Genomic DNA, 24413 nt, shown 5'->3' on the forward strand with positions numbered 1-24413 from the left:
TTACTCACAAGTTACTCTTTACTTGGGTCGTTTTTTTCATTGAGTACTTTCTTACTCTTACGCAAGTACATATTTGGATGACGACTTTTGACTTTTACTTGAGTCATATTATTCTCAAGTAACAGTACTCTTACTTGAGTACAATATTTGGCTACTCCACCCACCACTGCCAGTACCATATGGGTCACGAACACTTTGTAACCAGGGACTCCTGCTGCGCTGGTTGGCCACTATAGTAATAAGATATAGCAAACAATGTTTTATTATGAAAAGTTGGCAAAGCTTTTACTTCGACAGGGAGTTATCGGCCGTCTCATGACGTCACAGCTTGTCATCTTCGTCGGGACATCGCACAAGCGCTCATAGAGAGACAGTGTGATACTCCTCCGGCCCCATCCCACCCTAACGTCGCCGCCTCAGGCGTCCTCTCCAGCGCTCAACGCCAGTGGAAGCCGAACGGAGACGACACCACGTACGTTGCTTCTCAAACGTTCGACGAGGGCACACGCTAACTCGTTAGCCGGCTCGCTAGCCAGACACTCAGCTAGCCAGTCAGAGCCAGTCAGCCGGCCCGCGGACGACGACGTTCCTCGCTCGGCGCTGCAGCCTTCTCCCACCCCGCCCGGCTCTGGCTATGGCAGCAGGGCGTCCACCGGCTGGGTCTCCCCGTCTCCCCGTCGTCGTCGTCCTGGTCCTCCTGCTCGCTTCGGTGCGGCGCGGAGGCTCGTTCAACTTGGACGCCGAGCGACCGTCGGTGTTCGACGGCCCGTCGGGGAGCTACTTCGGCTTCTCGGTGGACTTCTTCAAACCCCCCAACAATCAACAGTAAGAACATTTCCATAGAAATTCTAAAGAATGGCAACATATGTATTGTCGCACTTTTCGTATGTAGCGCGACACTGACGAGTGGTGAAAAGCAACTTTTGAAACACCTTTTTGGAAACATTTGCTTGTTTCAAAAGTAGACGGGGTTAGGGCGCATGCGCGCGACTCAAACCTCCAGGAAGCGTCTGCTTCCTTCCAGCGAGGTCATGCCCAAATTTGGAGACGGGAGAAGCTGGAACCGAAGAAGACGTGAAGAACGACGAGGACGACTCTTGCGTCAGATGGGTTGGGAAGGCATTGACTAGCGAGTTTATTTCAATGCGTGACCAGGCTCGTAACTCAAAACTCAAATCAATTAATTCATTGATTTAAATGAACCCGTCCCAGCCACTATTTTTGTATCATCTTTTTAATGAAAAAAAATACAGTAGCACTGTCTTGTAAAATATAAACTTAAACGCACAATAAAAGAGAATAAATAAATAAACAGTTTTTATGAAGTGTAATTAAGTCAAAAGTCAGACATGCTGTGCAAATGGACACAGTGGAGAAAGAAATTGGAAAAAGAAATCCAACCATGGTTAGATGCTAATGAACTACATGCTGGGCAAACTAAATGTTTCACATTTGCAAACCATGCAGCAAAAGTCAATAGCAAGACCCGAGTAAATGGTGTTGAAATTGATATGGCCCTTGAAACAAATTTTTGGAGCAATAATTGAAAGTAAATGAGTTGGGAAACCTGCCAGAAGAAAAAATACCCAAATCTTTTCCTGTGCTGTGTTAATTGAAAAACTAAAAAAAAAAAAAAAAAAGAAAGAAAGAACCAATGGCGAGCGTCTTTAAAGATGCGGTGGTGTTTTATCTTCCCAGGTCGGACGTCCTGATCGGAGCGCCGCGGGCCAACACGTCGGGCGACGTGGTGGAGCGCGGGGCGGTCTACAGCTGCCCCTGGAGCAGCGCCGGCAGATGTCGCCAGCTTCTCTTTGACTCCTCAGGTATGCCCCCTAGAGGCACTCGCAAACGACTATGGCAATGCCGTGGAACCAGGATTTAACAGACTAATGGGGGGGGGGGGGGGAGGAGGCCTTAAAGTTACCTTTAACCGTTGCTGTGACAGTCTAATAATGGTGTAAAAGTGTCGCGGTCATTGGTGCTTGGTGGGGTGATAATGGCGTGCAGCTGGTGGGATGAATGCTCTGGGGGCGAGTCGGCGTCGCTTTCATGAGCCGCGAGGTTAGCGTGCTTCCTTTTCTCACCTCCCTTATGATTGGATGCCATTGGGAAGGAAGGGCTTGACAAAAAATTAAACAACTGCATATATACTGTACCAAAATCAGTATAACATGTTCAAGAGAGCAGACACGACAAACGCACAGGTAAACAATGGTACAACCTGGAAATACGGGAACCAGTCTGCTTGTTGCGTCATTAAACAGCAGCACCCAATTCTGGAACTAACGGACGTTGTCTTTTGCCGGGGGGTTTGAGTTCCAACCGGACATGCCCATTCTGTCCGTTAAATCCAAAGTCTGTTGGTTCCATCCATCCATTCAGTTCCCAGTCTATTAAATCGAGGTTCCACTGTACATACTGTACTTCCACACGTACATAGTACGGGTGAAGCGGTTCACAGTTGCCAGGGTTCGGTTTTGTGGTCCCGGTTTGAGAAAAATAAGTTTAAACTAAAGCCCTTCAAGCTAAAGTACCTTCAAAACTGGGAGGCATGCAGTATACACAAACTGTTGACGATATTGGGTCATTTAGAACAATACGCGTCGAAATGATTCAGTGGCTTGAAATTGATTCGTTAACCTTTTAGCCAAAAATTCATCCGATGTGACTGAAATAAATAGCTGCATATTGGACAGTGCAGGTGACATTTCCTGGATTCCTGTTGTTCCTTGTAAGGGGATCAGTAAAAAATGAATTATGTTCTTTAAATATATTTTCCTGATGTACTGTTTTTGTTTTTATTTATTTGCAATAAAACAAAGGGGAGCAGCAATTCATTATTATTATTATTATTATCTTTTCAGCTGTGATTTAACTGGTTCTGCTAGTTTTTTTCCCCCTCAATCAGATGTTTAATTGGTGCGAGAGTTATGAGTGTCCTTGTAAATATGGCTCCACTAAGTTTGAGAATCCCTGTTCTAAACGGTCAATAATGAATGGCTACAAATGACGCACGCACCGTGAGGTTTTCACGAGGGAAATGTGTTAGGAATAGTGTTAATGAAGGCTAAATAAATGTACAAACCTGTTACTTTGGAGCACATAGTGAGCCTTGGAACCAGCATTCTGTAGTTCTCCTCTTTTATACCACAAGTTCCCCTCCTCGCTTGTACTCTGCTGTCATTCGTCCAAAAGCTACAAATATTTATTTGATGGTCGCAGTAATTTGCGTGTTCAGTAACACTTCTTTCTACTAAAGACATTTTCTCACAATAATCAGATTCACAACACAAACGCTTCCATGTTAGCAGATAACGAGCTTAGCTAAGTGCGCCAGCTTGAAAGGCTTCAACCACAGATACAGTCCCCTCCAAAAGTATTGGCGCGGCAAGGTCAATTCCTATTATAATTTAAAAAAAAAAAATTTTTAAATTGGTTATACGATTCTTTGGGTCGTGACCGAAAGAACAAGCGGCCGAAATGAGTTTCCTCCCGAGGGTGGTTCTATAAGGCTCTCCCTTATAGAACCGGTGAAAAGCTCGGTCATCCGGGAGGGGCTCATAGTAGAGCCGCTGCTCCTCCGCATCGAGAGGAGCCAGAAGAGGTGGCTCGGGCATCTGTTTAGGATGCCTCCCGGACCCCTCCCCAGTGAGGTGTTCCGGGCACGTCCCACCGGGAGGAGACCCCGGGGACGACCCAGGACACGCCGGAGAGACTCCGTCCCTTGGCTGGCCCGGGAACGCCTTGGGATCCCCTCGGAAGAGCTGGAGGAAGTGGCTGGCGAGAGGGAAGTCTGGGCTTCCTTGATGAGGCTGCTGCCCCCGAGACCCGACCTCGGATAAGAATCAGAAGGATCTTTATTTGCCAAGTATGTCCAAAAAACACAAGGAATTTGTCTCCGGTCGTTGGAGCCGCTCTAGTACGACAACAGACAGTCGATTGACAGAGAACACTTTGGAGATATAAGGACATTGACAAAAAATAGTTACTGAGCAATAAAGGGTTGCTAATTATCTGGTAATACCGGTACTTTTTAAAAAAAATAATTTTTTTTGGACAATTGTGCAAAAAGATGCAGAGTCCTCTAGCACTTAGCACAGTTCGAAAGACTGATATTGCAATAGTCCGGTGCAATGACCATTGTGCAAAGGGCGCCGAGACTTCAAGCGAGTCGTGCTATAATCTGGGACAATGTTGATTGTGCAAATGTTGCAGATACTCCTCGATCAGTGTGCAAATGGAGCAGATGCTACTCTGGCATGAGTGGCCAGCATTGGTCAACCACAGATATGCAAATAGTGCAGCGTGGCGTGACTACTACAGTGAGTGCACAAGTAATGTATAATTGGTCCCACAGAAATGTGGCAGCAAGCTCAGACAAAAAAAATTGCCAGCATGTTGTAATGGAATTGTAGGTTAGGTGTTTTTCGAAGTTGATTGCAAGAGGGAAGAAGATGTTGGAATGTCTGCTAGTTCTAGTTTGCATTGATCGGTAGTGCCTACCTGAGGGAAGGAGCTGGAAGAGCTGGTGACCGGGATGCGGAGGGTCCGAGAGGATTTTGCACGCTCTTGTCTTAGTTCTGGCAGCGTGCAAGTCCTCAAGGGTGGGTACGGGCGTACCGACAATCCTTTCAGCAGTTTTGATTGTCCGTTGCAGTCGGATTTTTTCCTTTTTTGTAGCAGCGCCAAACCAGACTGTGATGGAAGAACACAGGACTGATTCGATGACCGCTGTGTAGAACTGCCTCAGCAGCTCCTGTTGCAGGCCGTGCTTCCTCAGAAGCCGCAGGAAGTACATCCTCTGCTGGGCCTTTTTGAGGACGGAGTTGATGTTGGTCACCCACTTCATGTCCTGAGAGACTGTAATTCCCAGGAACTTGAAGGTCTCGACGGTTGACACAAGGCAGCTGGACAACATGAGGGGCAGCTGTGGCGAAGGATGCCTCCTGAAGTCCACAATCATCTCTACAGTCTTGAGTGTATTCAGCTCCAGGCCGTGTCGGCCGCATCGCAGCTCCAGCCGCTCCGCAGCTCCAGCCGCTCCGCTTCCTGTCGATATGCAGACTCGTCATCGTCCTTGATGAGGCCGATGAGAGTGGTGTTATCTGCAAACTTGAGGAGTTTGACAGCCGGGTGCGTTGAGGTTCAGTCGTTCGTGTAGTGAGAGAAGAGCAGCGGAGAGAGGACACAACCTTGGGGTGCCCCAGTGCTGATGCTGCGAGTGGATGAGGTGGCCTCCCGTCTTTAAATCCACTGGCAGATGGCAGGTGAGATGGGAGATGGCAGGTGAGACGCTAAAATGGAGAAGCTTGGAGGAAAGGAGTTCAGGGATGATGGTGTTGAACGCTGAAGTCCACGAACAGGATCCTCGCGTAGGTCCCTGCACTGTTGAGGTGTTCTCGGATGAAGTGCAGTCCCATGTTGACTGCATCATCCGCAGACCTGTTCGCTCGGTAGGCAAACTGCAGGGGGTCCAGCAGGGGACCTGTGACGCTCTTGAGGTGGTCCAGCACGAGACGTTCAAAGGACTTCATGACCACAGATGCCAAGGCGACAGGCCTGTAGTCAGTTAGAGCCGAGATTGTAGGTTTCTTGGGGACTGGAATGATGGTGGAGCGTTTGAAACAGGATGGTACGTCGCACAGTTCCAGAGATCTATTGAATATCTGTGTGAAGACTGGCGCGAGGTGGTCCGCGCAGACTTTGAGGCAGGATGGGGACACATGGTCTGGGCCTACCGCTTTGTTAATCTTTTGTTGTTTAAAGATGCGCCTCACATCCTGTTCGTGGATGGTCAATGCAGAAGTCAGAGGTGCGATGGTGGTCGGTGGTGCGGCTGGGTGGGTTTGAAAGTGTCTTTTTCAAATCTGCAGTAGAAGGTATTCAAGTCGTTGGCTAGTGTGCTCTTGTTCTCAGTTTGGGGGGATCGTCGCTTGTAATTTGTCAGCGATTGGAATGCATGCCAGACTGATTTAGAGTCGTTGGCGCTAAACTGTTTTTCCATCTTTGCTGCATAGTTCCTCTTTGCAATGTTAGTTTCTTTAGTCAGCAGGTTTCTAACGCGATTATACAGGGCCCTGTCCCCGCTCTGATATGCGTCCTCCTTGGCTTGGCGAAGCTGCTTAAGTTTTGCAGTGAACCACGCCTTGTTGTTGTTGAATGTGCGAAATGACTTTGTTGGTACACACACATCTTCACAGAAACTAATATAGGATGTGACAGTGTCCGTATATTCATCCAGGCTGCCAGCTGAATTTTCAAAGACACTCCAGTCTGTGCAGTCTAAACCGCTTTGAAGTTCCATCTTTGCTTCATTGGTCCACTTTTTCACAGTTTTCACTGTAGGCTTCGCGCATTTAAGTTTAAGGGGAAGACAATGGATGGATGGATGGATGGATGGGTTATGCAATTATAATTTCGTTAATTATAATTATCATATCTAGAAAGATATGAAAATAAACTACTTTTTGTATTTCACATACATTTTCTGTACAATTTGTATTTGTTTGATTAAATAATTTATTATTACATTAATTCTACATTACAAACTACGGTTTTATTTTACTTATTTTCTGAAAATATGTAATAATATGGCCATTGTGACCGCCTTATCTCATCTTTTGTTATCTTATTAACCATGGCTACAAAATGGCCGAGGTGAACACACGTGTTATTATTATGGGATGAGCTGCCCACGTCACAACACGTCGTGGAATGCAAAAGTTTTGAGTTAGCCCAGAGTTGTCTGTTCAGTCTTCAGGCGTCATGGCAACGCAGTGCATATTAAACCAGTTGGTCATCACAAGCACCCAGTGGTGGCGGTGGAGGGTTAAGGCTTCTTTATACTCACGCAGACGGCGACTGCGCTGATGTCATCGCGGCTGTCCCACGTGTAGTTTGCCTTTTATACTCGAGCGCAACCCACGCACGCTGTTTTGAAAGTGTTCTGCGGTTCTCTAAGTCGGGGGTGTCTCTACGGCTGGTATTGTATAGGACACCACAGGGTGGAGTTTCCTATGCATTTTCATGCCATTTCCGGTAGCCGTTTTTACGTACCTTTCAGTAACAAGGAACAAAGCAATAACAATGGCGACCGCGACAGAACAAATGGACCTAGATGACCAGATGATACGATTAATTATGCTGCAAAATCAATTGAGAAGGTGGCGACGTCGATGGTATGAAGAACCGATGGGCACGCTGGTACATCATCACAGCATGTGACTAAAACGGACCAATCACAAGAGATGATCTCCGCGGCATTCGACGCGCAGCAACTGTCGGGTGCGCGGCAAGCTATGCAGAGGTGCTGCGCGGGGCAATTTGTCGATCACGTGATGCAATGCGGGCATTGTCGGCCGCGCGACCCCGGGAGTATAAAGAGGCCTTTAGTCCATGTGTTGTGTGTGTGTGTGTGTGTGTGTGTGTGTGTGTGTGTGTGTGTGTGTGTGTGTGTGTGTGTGTGTGTCTTGCAAAATAAGAGTCTTTGTTGCTAATTGGGCCTGCATGATTCAACAGAATTATCTGGGATTATTGGTGCGTGCGTGCGGCATCGTATAACAGGAAGTGAATGAAAAGCTCTATTTTTGGGGAGAAAGAGAACGTGATGTTTCCGAGTCTCTTTGTGTTCTTACTGGGCCAAATAAATAAATCTCAATTTTGAAGGCTAAATTCACAAAAGGTGCAGGAAGTGCACCTTTTGTGAATTTGCCGGGGCAATTTTGTTTTTGAAAGACACAATAGCGACGTGACAAGATTTCCCAAAATCGATGGTGTGTGAAAATGCTTAAAGTGTAGTCTGTTTGGAATGGCCACTTGAACTTGTGGACCTAGATAGTTCCTAAAATGTTTACTATAAAGCCCTCTGTAGTGATTGGGATTCGGGAATGAGTGAATGGTTGCGAACGGAGGCATTCATCATTCCTGACTCTAATTAGCAATGACAAGATTTTCCCAAAATGATGGTCTGTCAAAATGCTGGGAGGGACATTTTTGTGTGTTATTGCCTTTAGAAAATCTGGTCTCTCCCCCCCCCCCCCCCCCCCCCCCCCCCCAAAACACCTTCAAATTAGAGCAAAACAGTATACAGTGGAACCTTGATCAACCAGACCACAATATAACGGTTATCCGATAAAACGGGGCGTCGGGACTGACAAATGGAAACTGTTTTTGGACACATTGTTCACTTAAACTGCTGTTGACAAAGTCTGTTAGTTCCAGAATTGGCCACAGTTGTTTGCTGGCACTGTGGCGCAATGCAGGCAGAGAATGGGACTGACGTATTTCCTGGTCACAGATATACAATATGACTAGATCCAATACCAAAAGATATGCGTATGTGGTGGACATGATGAATGTGGCGCATTGATGTGGTGGCCATGTTGATGTTTGTTATCTCTATTGTGCATCGAGCAGAGAGAGAGTATGGCTGCAGCGTTAACTCTACAAAACAAGTCTCTGGAGTCTGGACAGGAAAATGTTTTTTTGGTCAGGCTGTTCGCCGATGGCAGTAGATTTGGAATTAGGAAGCACACTAATTCCTTGTGGCTCATGAAAGCAACACGCCTACGATGAGTACCTTTATGTCAACAATGTCACCATGACCAAGCACACCAGCGTGCTAAGTTTGGATAAAATGTGAAACTTTCAAACATTTTCAAGCTTTTTTATCATTTATTTACAGTAGGTTTCTACTGTAGCCTACTGGGTGTTTTGTCTGCTACTCAGAGTTTCAGTTAAAAATATCCACCAAAATCCCGTGGGGGGGTCTTCCGCATTCACCTCAAAAAAGGCAAATGCAAAAGGCGGTGGGCGCCTCACAGTTCTGAGGACCGGGGTTCAATGCCCGGCCTCACCTGTGTGGAGTTTGCATGTTCTCCCCGTGCCTGCGTAGGTTTTCTCCGGGCACTCCGGTTTCCTCCCACATCCCAAAAACATGCATGATAGGTTGATTGAAGACTCTAAATTGCCCGTAGGTGTGAATGTGAGTGTGAATGGTTGTTTGTTTATGTGTGCCCTGTGATTAGCAGGCAACCAGTTCAGGGTGTACCCCGCCTCTTGCCCGAAGATAGCTGGGATAGGCTCCAGCACTCCCACGACCCTTGTGAGGATAAGCGGCTCAGAAAATGGATGGATGAATAAATATCCTTAGTCCCCACCACCACAATGTCTTTTGTATTTTTTCACTTTCAAAGTCATCCTGCGGGCCAGATGTTTGACACCCCTGCTTTAACCCAACCGGACGAGAGATACAGCTGCTCCAGAGAGTCTTGCGTTTGCTTGAGGTTTTTTCCCGAAAGGGAGTTTTCCTTGCCTCTGCCGCCTAGTGCTCGCTCATGTGGGCTTCAGGAGTGCGGTCTTGGACCTGCCCCATGTGCAAAGAGTCCTGAAACAACTTCTGTTGGGATTTGCCACCATATATATATAAAAAAAAACAAAAAAAAGAATTGAAAGAGTGACTAGTAGCAGAATCGCTCATTTGCGTCAGTCAGGAATTGTTTTTGACTGAATGTATATGTTGTGGAGGATTTTAGAAGCCTTTGAAGTGTTTGTTGGTTTTTTGTTTTGTTTGTGGAATTTCCCCCCCAATAGGAAAAAAAACAAAGATGGTGGCCCCTGTTCACATTGCTATTGAAAATGTCGACAAGATCCCAAAATTGATGATTGAAACCAAAGTGGCTGACTTCCAGTGTGTCTTGTGTTTACTTGTGCTGTGTGTGCCTCATTGTTGTGTCCGAATGTGTTCAGGGCTGAATTTCAAAAGTCTCCCCTCGGACTCCTTTTTGCAGGTGACAGGAAGAACGCCGGCGGTGCGCAGATGGAGTTCAAAACCAAGCAGTGGTTCGGCGCCTCGGTGCGGTCGGACGGCGAGCATATTCTGGTAAGACACTGGCGACTCTTGGCCTGTGTTGAAAATCACTCACCCGAACCCTAATCGCTATGTAGCGGTTTGTATCTAGTGGACCTAGATAGTGCCTAAACCTTTTTCTAATAATCCCTGTGTTGTCATTTAGGAGTAAGGAATGAGTGAACTATTGCGAATGCAGCATTGATCAGTCCCGATTCCAGAATCAATACACAGCGATTCTTTCATCGCAGACTACTCACGGTTTATAGATTTCTCTAAAAAGTCATTTAAAAAATCATCGTGTAGTCATAGGGGTACGGAATTAGTCAATGAATCAGTCATTATTCGCCAAGTAATGAGCTCATTTGACTAAATGGGTGATGCCTTCAGGCATGCGCACCACTCTACCAGTGGTCCACGTTCGGCGTGTCGGAGCGTGAGCCGGTGGGAACGTGTTTCCTGAAGAAAGGCGCCACGGTGGTGGAATATTCTCCCTGTCGATCAAGTGCAAACTCCCCGGAGGGACAGGGCTTCTGCCAGGCGGGCTTCAGCGCAGACTTCCTCAAGGTAGAGTATAGTGGTGAAGGTAGAGTATAGTGATGAACAGGCCGGCGTGGCTTCCGTGCTGACGTGGATTGTGTTTGTGTCGCAGCTGGACAAGCGAGTGGTGGTGGGAGGACCAGGAAGTTTCTACTGGCAAGGTCACCGAAAAAAAAAAAAAAAAAGTCATATTTCTGAGTACCACCAACGTGTTCATCAAAAATGAGGTTTAATTTCTAAAAAGTACTGTCTCTAATTTTTATTGTAAACCACTGTTCGAGTATTCACAGTTAGAACAGTAGTTTAGTAAAAATAAATAAATAAATAAATAAATATTAAATGCAAATTTATTATCCTTAAATGTAAAAGACAACTGATCTGTACTTAGTGCATTGTACTTAAAATATGCAGCCTGTGTACATAGCTCAAAGTATTTTAAATGTATATTACCGTAATTTCTCGTGTATAATACGCACTCCCAAAGTTGACCTCAAAATTCTGGAAAACCCTTCTACCTATGTATAATGCATTTTTACAATACATGATTTTGCTTCTACCCATATGATCAAAACATGAAGTATCTGTATTTTTCATTTTTTCAAATAATTTTTCTGAGGCGGGCTCTCCTATCTCTGGGTTGAGGTCACCGAGGTAGTTAAAAAGCTCCTCGGTGGCAGGGCCCCGGGGGTGGATGAGATTCGCCCGGAGTTCCTAAAGGCTCTGGATGTTGTGGGGCTGTCCTGGTTGACACACCTCTGCAACATCGCGTGGACTTCGGGGACAGTGCCTCTGGATTGGCAGACTGGGGTGATGGTCCCCGTTTTTAAGAAGGGGGACCGGAGGGTGTGTTCCAACTACAGGGGGATCACACTCCTCAGCCTCCCTGGTAAGGTCTATTCAGGGGTGCTGGAGAGGAGGGTCCGTCGGGAAGTCGAATCTCAGATTCAGGAGGAGCAGTGTGGTTTTCGTCCTGGCCGTGGAGCAGTGCACCAGCTCTACACCTTCGGCAGGGTCCTCGAGGGTGCATGGGAGTTTTCAGAAATGGGAGTTTTCAGAAATAGGACCAGTCTACATGTGTTTTGTCAGTTTTGTCTGCATATCCGGCAGTAAGTCGGACTCGTTCCCGGTGAGGGTTGGACTCCGCCAAGGCTGCCCTTTGTCACCGATTCTGTTCATAACTTTTATGGACAGAATTTCTAGGCGCAGCCGAGGCGTAGAGGGGGTCCGGTTTGGTGGCCTCAGTATTGCATCTCTGCTTTTTGCAGATGATGTGGTTCTGTTGGCTTCATCAAGCCGTGACCTCCAACTCTCACTGGAGCAGTTCGCAGCCGAGTGTGAAGCGGTTGGGATGAGAATCAGCACCTCCTAATCCGAGAACATGTTCCTCAGTCGGAAAAGGGTGGCGTGCCCTCTCCGGGTCGGGGATGAGATCCTGAACAAGATCAAGTATCTTGTTCGCGAGTGAGGGAAGAATGGAACGGGAGATCGACAGGCGGATCGGTGCGGCGTCTGCAGAGATGCAGACTTTGTATCGGTCCGTTGTGGTAAAGAAGGAGCTAAGGCGAAGCTCTCAATTTACTGGTCGATCTACGTTCCTACCCTCACCTATGGTCACGAGCTGTGGGTCGTGACCGAAAGAACAAGATCCCGGATACAATTGGCCGAAATGAGTTTCCTCCGCAGGGTGTCCGGGCTCTCCCTTAGAGATAGGGTGAGAAGCTCGGTCATCCGGGAGGATCTCAGAGTAGAGCCGCTGCTCCTCCGCATCGAGAGGAGCCAGATGAGGTGGCTGGGGCATCTGATTCGGATGCCTCCCGGACGCCTCCCCGGTGAGGTGTTCCGGGCACGTCCCACCGGGAGGAGACCCCGGAGACGACCCAGGACACGCTGGAGAGACTACGTCCTTCGGCTGGCCTGGGAACGCCTCGGGATCCCCCCGGAAGAGCTGGATGAAGTGGCCGGGGAGAGGGAAGTCTGGGCGTCCCTGCTAAAGCTACTGCCCCCGCGACCCGACCTCGGATAAGCGGTAGAAAATGGTTGGATGGATATTCTGAAGTTGAGCACTTTATTTGAGCATGTAATCCTTTTTTTAATTTACTTGCTCTTATTTTGATATTAACAGCCCTACTTTTGTTTCGTGAATTAGAAAACACACACTTGTGTTCATATGTTTGATTACCCAGTCAACAGGGGTGTGTGAGTCAAGTCTGTGCGTGTTTGTGTGCTTGTGTGGCAAAGGATAAACGCTGAGTCATGATTGCCCAGACTCAGTCAAGCGTGCACACGCATACTCGTGATCTAGTGGATGCTAATAATGTGCAGTTGTTTATTCGTGTATCATAAAGGGGTGCAGCTAGCAGTCATTTGAATAATTGATTATTTTGATTTCTTTTTTTAATCTCTGAATCGAGTAAAAAATATTTTTTAATTTGCATTCCTTTATTCAAAATCAGGACTTATTTCAAATTGGCAGTGCAGAAAATGCAGAAACCTAAATTGATGATAATTAAATTTCTGACTTGATTCGTGATATCCGTCAGTAATTTGGCAAAAATACGGATCCTTTTCCAAATTAAAAGTAGATGTTTGCAAACATCTTAAAAAAACAAAATAAAGATAACCAGTCTGCTTTCATGGAGGACTACAGAATTCAGGGAGTATTTTCTGTTGTGGGGCTGAAATTCTGAGGATTTGGACAATATTTACTAGTTAAAGAAGGTCTCTCAACGATTTATCCATTATCAAAATTGTTGTTGATTAATTTGATAATCGCTTCGTTGTGGGTGAATTGTTTCACAGCTCGTGTCATAATAGCGTTGTAAACCCGTGTCTCATCATGAAGTGTGGTGTGGTCCTGGACTTGTATCAAACTCAATCACGCAGGGGCCAAACCTCAAAGCACGCCATTTTGTGCAGGCAAAACAGGCAGGATGTAACTGGAATGCACCAACGCGGTGCCCGTTGTCCAATGGCATGTTTTTTCCTCTCATGCAGGTCAGCTGATATCTGACGACGTGTCAGAAATCTTCACCCGTTTCGACAGCAGTTACATCAGCCTGTACGGAAACACACTGGCAACCAAGTCGGCCGGCGCGCAGTACGACGACAGCTACCTCGGTAAACAAATTGGCGGCAGCCAGTAAGAAAAGCAAGCGTACCTTGCTCCGCTCACTGGACGTCTCGTTTTCCACCAGGATACTCGCTGACGGTCGGAGACTTCAACGATGACGGAAAAGAAGGTAATGTTGACGTCCTTGTAATAGTAACCTAGGATTTGTGACATCGTTTTTTAAATTCTCTCTTATAGGGATGCCCATAGTTAGATTGATTTGAGTTTTTGGGTCTGGCTGTTTTGTTGTGGAAAATAGTTTTTCCCAGCGGCTTTCCCAGGGTTGCCGCACTCTGGCCGCTCCGTTCCGATTGCAGCGTCAGACGGGAGCAAGCCGTCATTGGTTTCAGCACAACCTAAAGCAAATCCCAAAATGAGAGAAATTAGCAAAACTATGAGTTATGTCTTTTGATATTTGCTTTTTGCTTTATAGAAGGGGAACTGTAACTGGGGACTGACTCGACCTACGACGTTTAGACTTTACGACGCCCGTACCACGTCCGCCATTTTGTCCCCGCACCATAGTGTTTTGGCTTAGCTAGTGCATAGTGGTTGTCTGTGTTTGTGCGGCGGGAGTATCTTTGCTTTTTTCGCCCTTCTTTTTTCACACTCTCAGCAGTAATGGTATGTACAGCATCTTATTTTTTTGTTTTAATGTATCTTAGTTTCTTTATACGAAGTGTTAACTTGTCCTGCTACGGTCACCTGACCGTGGTCGGGAGACGCAGGGGTGAACTCCCTTCTCTTGTTGCACAGCTGAGCTGGGTGGCGGCAACAATAACGGCACGAAGCACCGATTTGCTGCTTTAATGGCTTCATTAGCGCCTCTGCACATTCGACGTCAACGGGTCCTCCGCTAATCGCTACTCTTCCCCGGTCGCCGTCACTACACTTGCTACTGTACACACTCGCACCGGCGTGCACTCCTTCCTCCTTCGCAGTCCCGTCTCACTCACACATCGACGCACACGATTTATTTATTTTGGGGGCGGGGGGGGGATTTTATTTGAAGGCGCCATCGCCTGGCCCTTCTCGTGATTTACTTCAAGTGGACAAAGCGAAAGAGTGTCGCTGTTGCTGTTGTTGCAGATTACGTGACGGGTGTGCCGCGGGGGGACAAAGCACTGGGTTACGTGAGTCATACACGTCATGCCCACTTCCTGTTTGTGGTGTGTGCACGCGCGCATGTTGACGTGTGCGCCGTGTTTCAGGTGAACATCTTCAATGGCCTCAACATGGAGTCCATGGTCAACTTCACAGGAAGTCAGGTGAGCCCTGACAGCCGATGACTCTTCACTTTCTTGCGTAGCCATCCGAGCGCTGCCGCCAGACTTTAATCCGCTTCCTGTTTTGCGCGATGCCGTCTGCTTCCTGCGATGTCTTGCGAAGGAAATGTCAAACGTGTGTCATGCTGTCACTCACGTCTGCGTCCTTTTCAGAAAAATACAACTGGACTTTTTTTCCCGGCTTTCCTCCTCGTGCTTTTCTATAAACAGCTCCCACGCGGAACAGGCCATTTGAGCCGTCCTCAGAATATTCTGGCTTTGGTGGCAGGGTCCGACACAGAACCTACAAGCCTACATCAACAAAGTTGTGGTGGTACTGGGCTTTATATTCATCATATAACACCATAAGTTTCAATGATTATTTAATATTTAGTGTCTTTATACAATATTTATGAGACTTTATGCCGATCTGATCGGTGCTATCGGTATCAGCCGATAATTAAAATTCTTTGCTGATCGCCTTTCATGTCATCGCCGATCCGGTCAATCATGTCATGGATTGGCTCCGCACAAAACATTTAACTCCACGTCGCCGTTGCATATGAATCTAAAAGCTAGTTTATTTTTAGCCTTGTCTTGTGGCGCAGTACTCTAACTATCTGACTGCCAATAAAGTTTTTTTCAATCTTGTCGGTTAAAAACACGTCATTGGTGTGGGACTATTTTGCGGTGTCTCAGACGAACAACACGTAAATTATTTGCGGTCTGTGCACAACTGAAGTACGTTGTGGGGAACGTCATCTAAGGAGAAGCCAAACATACGCAAACTGGACAACACCCGTCCAAATAGCCCGGGACAGTGAGAAAGTTAGAGTAAGCATGTCATTAACAGTATTTATTTATGTATTTATTAAAGTAATTTCATTGTAACAAAGTAATTTAATTACAGTAAGTTGTCACCCATTATTTCTGCCATGTTGTAATGTTGATCTGACCTAAACCTATGTCAATGGCCAATCCTTGAATGCCCCCTAGGGGTCATTAATGTTTTAACTTTTGTCTAAAATGCTAGAGAATAATTTTGAGCTTGGATGGACTCCACCACGCCGCGACCCGAGTGAGGATAAGCGGTACAGAAAATGGATGACTGTATACAGTACACAAGTGTATACAATAAATGAACAAGTCATAAAGTACACAAGTGTATACAGTAAATGAAGAAGTCATAAAGTACACAAGTGTATACAATTAATGAACAAGTCATGTAAATGGGCACATTGCTCCATCTTGTGATCGGTTATCGTTTTTTTTAACTTGGTGATCGGACCCAAAAATCCTGATCGTGTAAAGCCTCATATTTATTAATCGCCTTGAAGTAAATATGACCTTTGTATAGGTTGATGTTTTCCATGTACAGTGGTCCCCCACGATTCGCGAAATATGGACCGGGCCAGACCGCAATGAGTGGAAATCCGCATATAATTGCACTGAGAGAGGTTTTTTTTTGGTTCATTTTAACCCAAAAATAATGATACCAGCAACAGGCATTTTCAGGGTTGGTTACCCCCCACCCCAGAAAAAGAAAATGACCAAAAAATAACTGGGGGGGAAAAAATTCCACAGATAGGCGAATCCGCGGGTGCCAAATTTAGAGTACATGGGGGTCCGCTGTAATTATTTTTTTTTCAGACAGTATAAATCTCATTGAATATTTAACATTTGACATCGCAACCACTAATACTGAAAGAACCTGCGGAATGGAGGACGGAAGCCCAGTTATTCGATGACGTGACATCATAAGTGATCAGGTGGAATATTTGGGCTCAAAAGGAAGAATGTGATGATTTTGCCGTATTTATTCTGGAAATGTGTATTCGGCCAGTGTCTGTAATGTACGCGGCGGCCCGGTACCGTGCATCCGACCGCTCATGTTGGACCCTGGGTGGTAGTAACAGAGGTCAGATTGGCGCCTCAGTCTTTTTTAATGATTCGGTCATCGGGAATGATCAACTGCGTTCACAATCATTCGCTCATTCCCGACTCCCTAATCACCACAAAGGGATTTTTGGTGGACATTTAACGGAACTATCTTGGAGGTCCACAAGTGGAAGTGACCCATCTAACCACACTCAGCATTTTGACAGACTGTCGTTTCTGGGAAATCTTGTCACGTCGATCCTCAGAGGATTCCGTCATGCCGGGACGGGCTGAGAAATTGAACTTGAGCTTTGTGATTAACCTAATCACGCGTCGTTCTGTTTCACCGTCACTCGGGCTCCAGTTCGGTGCTCCATTCTCGCCGCTGATGTCGTCTCTCATCTTTCTGCCCCTTCAAGATGGCCGCGTATTTCGGACACTCAGTTGCTGCCAGTGACGTCAACCAGGATGGGTGAGTCGCGTGCATGTTTGTGTGTATTTGTGCGTGTTAATGCAGTGATGCTTGTGTGCTCAGTTTGATGGACCTGCTAGTGGGCGCTCCTCTCTTTATGGACCGAGGGTCTGATGGAAAGCTGAGGGAGGTTGGACAGGTAACAAACACACACGCACAACTGCTGCATACTGCTCATATTTACTGTGTGTGTGTTTGTGTGCACGTTCTCTCCAGGTGTGTGTGTTCTTGGGTCGAGGTGGGTTCTCCTTCCAGCCTCCCCAGATGCTCACCGGCTCCGAAGTGTACGCCCGATACGGATCGTCCGTCGCGGCGCTGGGAGATCTGGACATGGATGGCTACAATGGTACGCACACACGTGACCGCACAACCACACGGACATGTGTGTGTGCGGTAACGTGACGTGTTTTTCAGATGTTGCCGTCTCTGCCCCCTATGGGGGTCCGGAGCACCTGGGCCAGGTGTACATCCACAACGGCGGTCCTCATGGACCCTCACACACGCCTTCGCAGGTACAAACCAGCACAACACACCAGAATAATGTCCCACAATTAACATTTAATGAAAAAAAACGGCTGGGCACACCCTTCCTCGATGTGCTAGCTCAGCAACTCCGTACACCAGTTGACTAACATGCAAGTGATATGGTGTTCATTCACTAGTAAGTTCGATAGACACACTACAGGCTTTAATTACTTGTGCTAGGATCACGAACAACAACACAGGTTATACTAACATAACAACTCACAGGTTCTTACAGGTGTTTAGACACTAAAAAAGAATTCCACCGCACCACTCGCCAGCAGCAGTGCCTTGCTCATTTTCCCATTATCCTGTCCTGCCATTTTCTGTCCTCTTGTTGTCTTGGTTACTTATTGCATGTCCTCACCGGGTGTACCCCCCCAAATCTACAAATGACTGTTGTAATGTTACTTGTGTTCAAATAGCTAGACTGCCACACTACTGTTCTGCTGTGGTTTTCACCCCTTGTCCACTCTGTCCCTCTGTCTGTCCCTTAAAACCCTTTTCTGTCCGGCTGCATTTTCCGTACAGTCTAGCGAACGTAATAGAGATAACGTTCCCTAAAATATCCCAGTTGTTTGCATCTACGGAGCCAAAGCCGTTCCGGCAGCGGCTCGCCACGTCTTGAGCGGCGCCCCGGGTGTTAACGCAACAATGAAAATCTATCAAGTCTAAGGGAAAAGAAGTCTCATGTCCATTATATTTATTCAACCATAACCCGCCCTACAGTTCTTCTGATTGGCTGGCACCAAGACAGGACTCTTACTTTTAGTGGATAATGATTCGCTGAAGCACATTAGCAACATATAAACACACACACATACGCAAGGCTCAAAATATTTTTCTTTGAGAAGCAGTTTTGATAATCATTCCTTCATTTGAATTGCAACTTTGTAATTTTGAGCAATTTTTTTTGCAACTTAATCGCACAGGGACCCGAAGCAAGGATTTTATGAAACAATAAAAATAAAGACAATACAATGGGGGAATTGAATGTAGGGCTGCAGCTAACGAATATTTTAGTACTCTCGTATCATACTGAAAATTCTATCAATCGATTTGGATAAACTATATTTTTGCTTGGTTGAAGAGGAATTTTGAATACAAAAGAGAAAATAAAACCTTTCACTTAACACACTAATTGGTTTCCTTTTTTATATAAGTTATTTCTTGAATCCACATTGTACATAAAAGGCTTTTTTTTTTTTTTTCCTCCTTCAAGCATTAACAGCCTTTGTACATCTTCACTTAAACAGCTAGAATTTTAGTATTTTGTGACATATTAATACATTAGGTTCATGGCTCTGCATTTATGAGGATAGACAACCCTCCGGTCCCCCTTCTTAAAAAGGGGGACCGGAGGGTGTGTTCCAACTACAGGGGGATCACACTCCTCAGCCTCCCTGGTAAGGTCTATTCAGGGGTGCTGGAGAGGAGGGTCCGCCGGGAAGTCGAATCTCAGATTCAGGAGGAGCAGTGGGATTTTCGTCCTGGCCGTGGAACAGTGGACCAGCTCTACACCCTCGGCAGGGTCCTCGAGGGTGCGTGGGAGTTTGCCCAACCAGTCTTTTGTGGACTTGGAGAAGGCGTTCGACCGTGTCCCTCGGGAGCCCTGTGGGGGGTGCTTCGGGAGTATGGGGTACCGAACCCCCTGATACGGGCTGTTCGGACCCCGTAAGACTGGTGTCAGAGTTTGGTCCGCATATCCGGCAGTAAGTGACTGTTGGGTTCATCAAGCCGTGATCTCCAACTCTCACTGGAGCAGTTCGCAGCAGAGTGAAGTGGCTGAGATGAGAATCAGCAACTCCAAATCTGAGACCATGGTCCTCAATAGGAAAAGGGTGGCGTGCCCTCTCTGGGTCGGGGATGAGATCCTGCCCCAGGTGGAGGAGTTCAAGTATCTTGGGGAAGTAGTATATTGTTCACGAGTGAGGGAAGAATGGAAGGGGAGATCGACAGGCGGATCGGTCCGGCGTCTGCAGTGATGCGGACTTTGTATCGGTCCGTTGTGGTAAAGAAGAAGCTAAGCCGAAAGGCGAAGCTCTCAATTTATCGGTCGATCTATGGTCCTACCCTCACCTATGGCCACGAGCTGTGAATCGTGACCGAAAGAACAAGATCACGGATACAACCAATTGTAACCCGGACACAAGTGAATTTTAATAGGGTGGGTGGTTGGTCTTCACATTTCTCTTTCCTTGACTCCTGGGGGTGAGGTGGGGTATTGGGGGGGGTCCGGTTCCCGTGCCCCTCCCTTTGGGACTGGTCGGGGCGCTTCGGTTATGCTGCTGAGTCCTGGAGAGTGGGTGGTGTGGCCCTGGCAGGGTTAGGGTTAGGGTTAGTGATGGATGGGTTTCATGTGTGTGCCTTCAAGTCGCAAACATTTCCTTTTCTGTTTTTTCAGGTTTGGGCTTCAGAGAGAGTGTGGGGGCTTGCAAAGAGCATTAGGGCAACCAGCCGTCTCTCTCTCGCTCTCGCTCTTTTTGTTTATATCGATCTTTGTTTAAAAAAATAAAAATAAAAAAACACAAGACATTGCTTCCTTAATTATTCTCCAAAAATAGGAATCAACAACACAAGTTAAACAAATTACCGTATTTTCATGTCCATAAGGCGCAGCGTATTAAAAGGCACAGTCTCAGTTACGGGAACTGTATTTAACATACATAAGGCGCACCGTATTATCAGGCGCAGGCATGGTAAAACATACGCTAGCTTAAAACATACGGTAGCATGCATGCACGCTAAAACAATGTTTTTAAAAAGGCAGCGGGAGCAAAACTGAGTTCGGTTGTACTTTATTGAAGTATATAACAATGTACTCACGTTATTTGTGGATCAATCCTCATCCACAAATCCATGAAAGTTCTCATCTTCTGTATCCGAAATGACCAGCTTGGCAATTTCTCCATCAAACACGCCAGGTTCCCTCTCGTCATTGTCGTAGTCAGTCTCGTTGCCGTGCGGCTCCTCAGAAATGATCCCGGCTTTTACGAAAGCTCGAACAACAGTTCAAGCAGACACATTAGCCCAAGCATCCACAATCCATTCACAAATTGTGGTGTAACTCGCCCGGCACTGCCTCCTAGTCTTAGTAAAGCTGTGTTCGCCATCTGTCATCCATCGCTCCCACGCCGCTCACAACTTCACTTTGAACACCCTGTTTACACCGATGTCCAGCGGTTGGAGTTCTTTCCTCAAGCCTCCCAGAATGATGGCAAGCTCCGAGTTATTGCACTCAGTCGAATGGTGACGGTAGAGACGCTTCTCCCGGCTGTTCTTTGCTCTTTAATCCATTGCTCGAGTTGGTCTTCCAACTCGGGCCACCTCGCCTTGTTTCCGCGGAAACTTAGCTTCGTCTTCTTGACTTGGCGAAGCTCGTTTTCCTGCTTCCTCCACTTGCGAACCATGGATTCGTTGATCTTGAATTCTCTCGCGGCTGCTCGATTCCCATGTTCCTCCGCGTAACTGATAGCTTGCAGTTTAAACTGTGCTTCGTAAGCGTGTCTCTTCGTAGGTTCCATTTTCGGGGGTCCTTAGCCAAACCGATGTTGTTTTGCACAATGCACATATCGGCACTATATACCTACTGGGGGTGCCTTTTGCGTCCTCTGTCACGCGCACACTTCCCCCTTTAACGTCCGCATGCTGTCACGTCCGCCTTTCCTCTACATAAGCAGCGTGTCCGCAGGCAATGTCAGTCAAGCGGAGCGCTCATCGAAGTCACACAACAACATTTACAGATTTTGGAAGTCTGTGCACACATAAGGCGCGCCGCATTATAAGGCCCCCCCCCATCCATTTTTGAGAAAATATAAGACTTTTAAGTGCGCCTTATGGTCGTGAAAATACGGTAATAAATACTGTTGTTTTGTCAGAGATGTTTTTGACTTGTATTTGTATCATACAACATACTGTATGTCCATTTTTAACACATGCTGCAACACCCATACAAATTAATACATAGTACACATAGACATATAAGTACATGTATTCACCTTAATGAGCACCGACAAGATCACTTACATGTGTACATATGTATTTAAACACAAATACATGCACACACATCTTAAACCTGCATAATCACAACCACCATGTACATCAGGGGTGTCAAACTCCTTTTTGTCGCGGGCCACATTGTAGTTATGGCTTCCCTCAGAGGGCCGTTATGACTGTGAACCCACATAAATTATTGTCTCATGATGACATATAAACAACAAATTGTTGGATAACTACTTTTGAAATCAGAAGCCAATAAAGAAATTTTGTTACATTTATTTATTACATTTATTTTAAAAGGGGGATTGGTAACATAAAAGGCTTGCAATATCTCATTATACAAGCAAAGACAGCAATTTTGGTATTTTCACAAAAAAACATGAAGTCGACACATGATTTGCTTTCGCGTGCTACATAAAATGATGTTGCGGGCCGGATCTGGGCCTCGGGCCACTAGTTTGACACCAGGTGATGTACATTAATACATACAGTATATGATAGCCTATGCGCTCCAAGAGTGCCGAGTTTTGATTTTGACTTTAGAGATCTGCACAATAAATGTTCTCATAATTACATATCTTATGTTACTTTGGATTTTAAATCTTAGCTAAAGGACCCTACAACTGGATATTTATTGAATGTGCCAGTCTGTAAATAAACTTTCACTACATTATTGTACATTTAGCAGTTTTGTGCCAAGATATTGTCAAATGAAAGAAAATATTAGCATTGTTGGGAGTTTTTCTGATGGTGTGTGTGTTTGTTTTGGCTGAGATGCAAATGTTCCTGACAAACTTAAAATGTTTCTGGCAAAATATCCAGAATGTTCCTGAGAGGTGATGGTAGAGGTTGGCATCTCTAGATATAAGAAAATGTGAATTATTTTATTACAACTCATTTTTAACAATTATTTTCAGACAAATTAATCCTCAAAACAATAAAACGTGAATAAATGCATGTTAGATGTATAAAATAATTTAATAAAATCAAAACTAAAAAATACTGGTCAAATAAAAAAAATTTTTTTGCTTGATTAGATTTGTTATAAATTCAAGCATTGAAAAATTAAAATATGTTTCCCAATTTAAATAAATTATTGTATATACATATATATATATATATATTTTTTTTTTTTTTTTTTTTTTTTTTAAACCTCATCTACAAAGGACCTATAATTAATAAATATGTTTGTGTGCGTGTGTGTGACTTGGCAGGTCCTGCAGGGCAAATGGGCATCCAACTACATGCCCGCCAGCTTTGGATACTCCATGACGGGAAACACGGACATAGACCGCAACGGCTATCCAGGTACACACACGCAGCAGGTATGATGAGGTGTTAACGGCTAATAAATGTTTGTCTCACACAGATTTACTAGTTGGAGTGTTTGGAGCTGACAGGGCAGTTTTGTACAGGTAATTTTGTGTGTGTGTGTGTGTGTGTGTGTGTTTACGTGTGTGTGCGCACGTGCGCGCACCAGTTCAACAACACAAGCCCGAGTGTCCAGCGTCACCAAACTTACTGTTGTAGCGCGCGTGTGTGCTTTTATGCGTGTCTGTGCGTGTGAATGCTGATGTGTGTTTGTGTTTGCTCCCTGCTGTAGCATCTGTTAAGTGTGCCGGGCGCTTTAATGAGGAGCAAGAGACCTCCCGTGATATCAAACAAGTCCACGTTGACACACACACACGTGCGCACATACGTAACTGAGCTTCCTGATGTGTGTGTGTGTGTGTGTGTAGAGCGCGGCCAGTGATCAGCGTGAACGCCACGCTGGACGTCAGCCCTCAAATCATCAACCCGGAGGAGAAGAGCTGCTCGCTTCCGGCGTCTGGCACATCAGTCTCCTGGTGAGTAAGCCGTCACTGCCGCTGAGTTTCTCGTCCCGTAACGAGCGGCTTCCTCTACTTCCTGTCCGCAGCTTCAAGGTCAAGTACTGCCTGAAGGCGAGCGGCCGAGGAGCGCCTTCCTCCCTCAGTGAGTAGCGCCTCCGCCACTTCTAACCTTTCTTCCTGACAGCTGCCGCTTCCTGCTTCCTACTACATTTTTCTTGTTGTTTTCTGCTTCCTGCGTGTCAACTCCTCCTTCCTGCTTCATGCGTGTCACTTCCTGCTTGTATCTCGTTTTCTACTTTCTACGCGTCACGTCCCGTTTCCTGCGAGTGACCCCCTGCTTTGTGCCGGGTGTCCAGCATTCCGCGTGGACGTTCTTCTGGACCGTCTGAAGCAGAAAGAAGCCGCCAAGCGAGTACTCTTCCTACACGGACGAAGCGTCAACTACGCCAAGAACATCACACTAAGCAACGGCGGAGGGCCGGCGTGCGAGGAACAGCACGTCTTCTTAAGGGTACCAAAACACAACACTCAATTAGCAGTACAGTAGACCCTCGACGTACAAATAGGGGCGGGGAGTCGTCCGTTGCAGCCGATTGTCTGTTATAATGAATTGCTTTTTATTTTATTTTTTTTGTGGCCATATGCACTCATATTACTGTACAGTACAAAATAATTTTTTGAAAATATATTTTTACAATTTTTATTTTACTTTTAAATTTTAATCAAACTTTCCACTCTGGTATGCAAGGCGTGATGGTGAAATTGTTGACGTACTCATAGGCGAGTTGAGACGTGTCGCTTTCATGAGCTGCGAGGAATTTGTGTGCTGCCTATTTCCATATCCATTGCCAAAGACGAAGGCCTTGACAAAAAAACTGTTACTCTCCCAAAAATAGCATGTTCCAGACTCCAGAGACGTGTGTGTGTGTTATATTCCTCTCAAAGTTAA

The 24413-nt window shown here is 46.0% G+C and overlaps 1 protein-coding gene across 2 annotated transcripts in view; it reads left to right on the top strand.

Moving 5' to 3' along the window:
* The first annotated feature begins 325 nt into the window (after window positions 1-325).
* itgav (integrin, alpha V) overlaps window positions 326-24413 on the top strand; it is a 37050-nt gene continuing 12962 nt past the window's right edge. Inside the window, exons 1-18 of one of the 2 annotated variants that reach the window (XM_061691185.1) lie at window positions 326-825; window positions 1699-1823; window positions 9789-9880; window positions 10238-10414; window positions 10500-10548; window positions 13382-13504; window positions 13582-13626; window positions 14586-14629; window positions 14708-14764; window positions 17059-17111; window positions 17175-17250; window positions 17328-17457; window positions 17526-17623; window positions 22847-22940; window positions 23002-23047; window positions 23372-23479; window positions 23551-23606; window positions 23821-23975. In XM_061691185.1, the coding sequence (XP_061547169.1) occupies window positions 635-825; window positions 1699-1823; window positions 9789-9880; window positions 10238-10414; window positions 10500-10548; window positions 13382-13504; window positions 13582-13626; window positions 14586-14629; window positions 14708-14764; window positions 17059-17111; window positions 17175-17250; window positions 17328-17457; window positions 17526-17623; window positions 22847-22940; window positions 23002-23047; window positions 23372-23479; window positions 23551-23606; window positions 23821-23975 (1719 nt within the window). In that variant the 5' untranslated portion in view covers window positions 326-634. The remainder of the gene's footprint in view (window positions 826-1698; window positions 1824-9788; window positions 9881-10237; window positions 10415-10499; window positions 10549-13381; window positions 13505-13581; window positions 13627-14585; window positions 14630-14707; window positions 14765-17058; window positions 17112-17174; window positions 17251-17327; window positions 17458-17525; window positions 17624-22846; window positions 22941-23001; window positions 23048-23371; window positions 23480-23550; window positions 23607-23820; window positions 23976-24413) is intronic. The other variant, XM_061691186.1, reaches the window with a different exon arrangement.

This window comes from Phycodurus eques, chromosome 12 (genome assembly GCF_024500275.1).
Source record: "Phycodurus eques isolate BA_2022a chromosome 12, UOR_Pequ_1.1, whole genome shotgun sequence".
Lineage (NCBI taxonomy): Eukaryota > Metazoa > Chordata > Actinopteri > Syngnathiformes > Syngnathidae > Phycodurus > Phycodurus eques.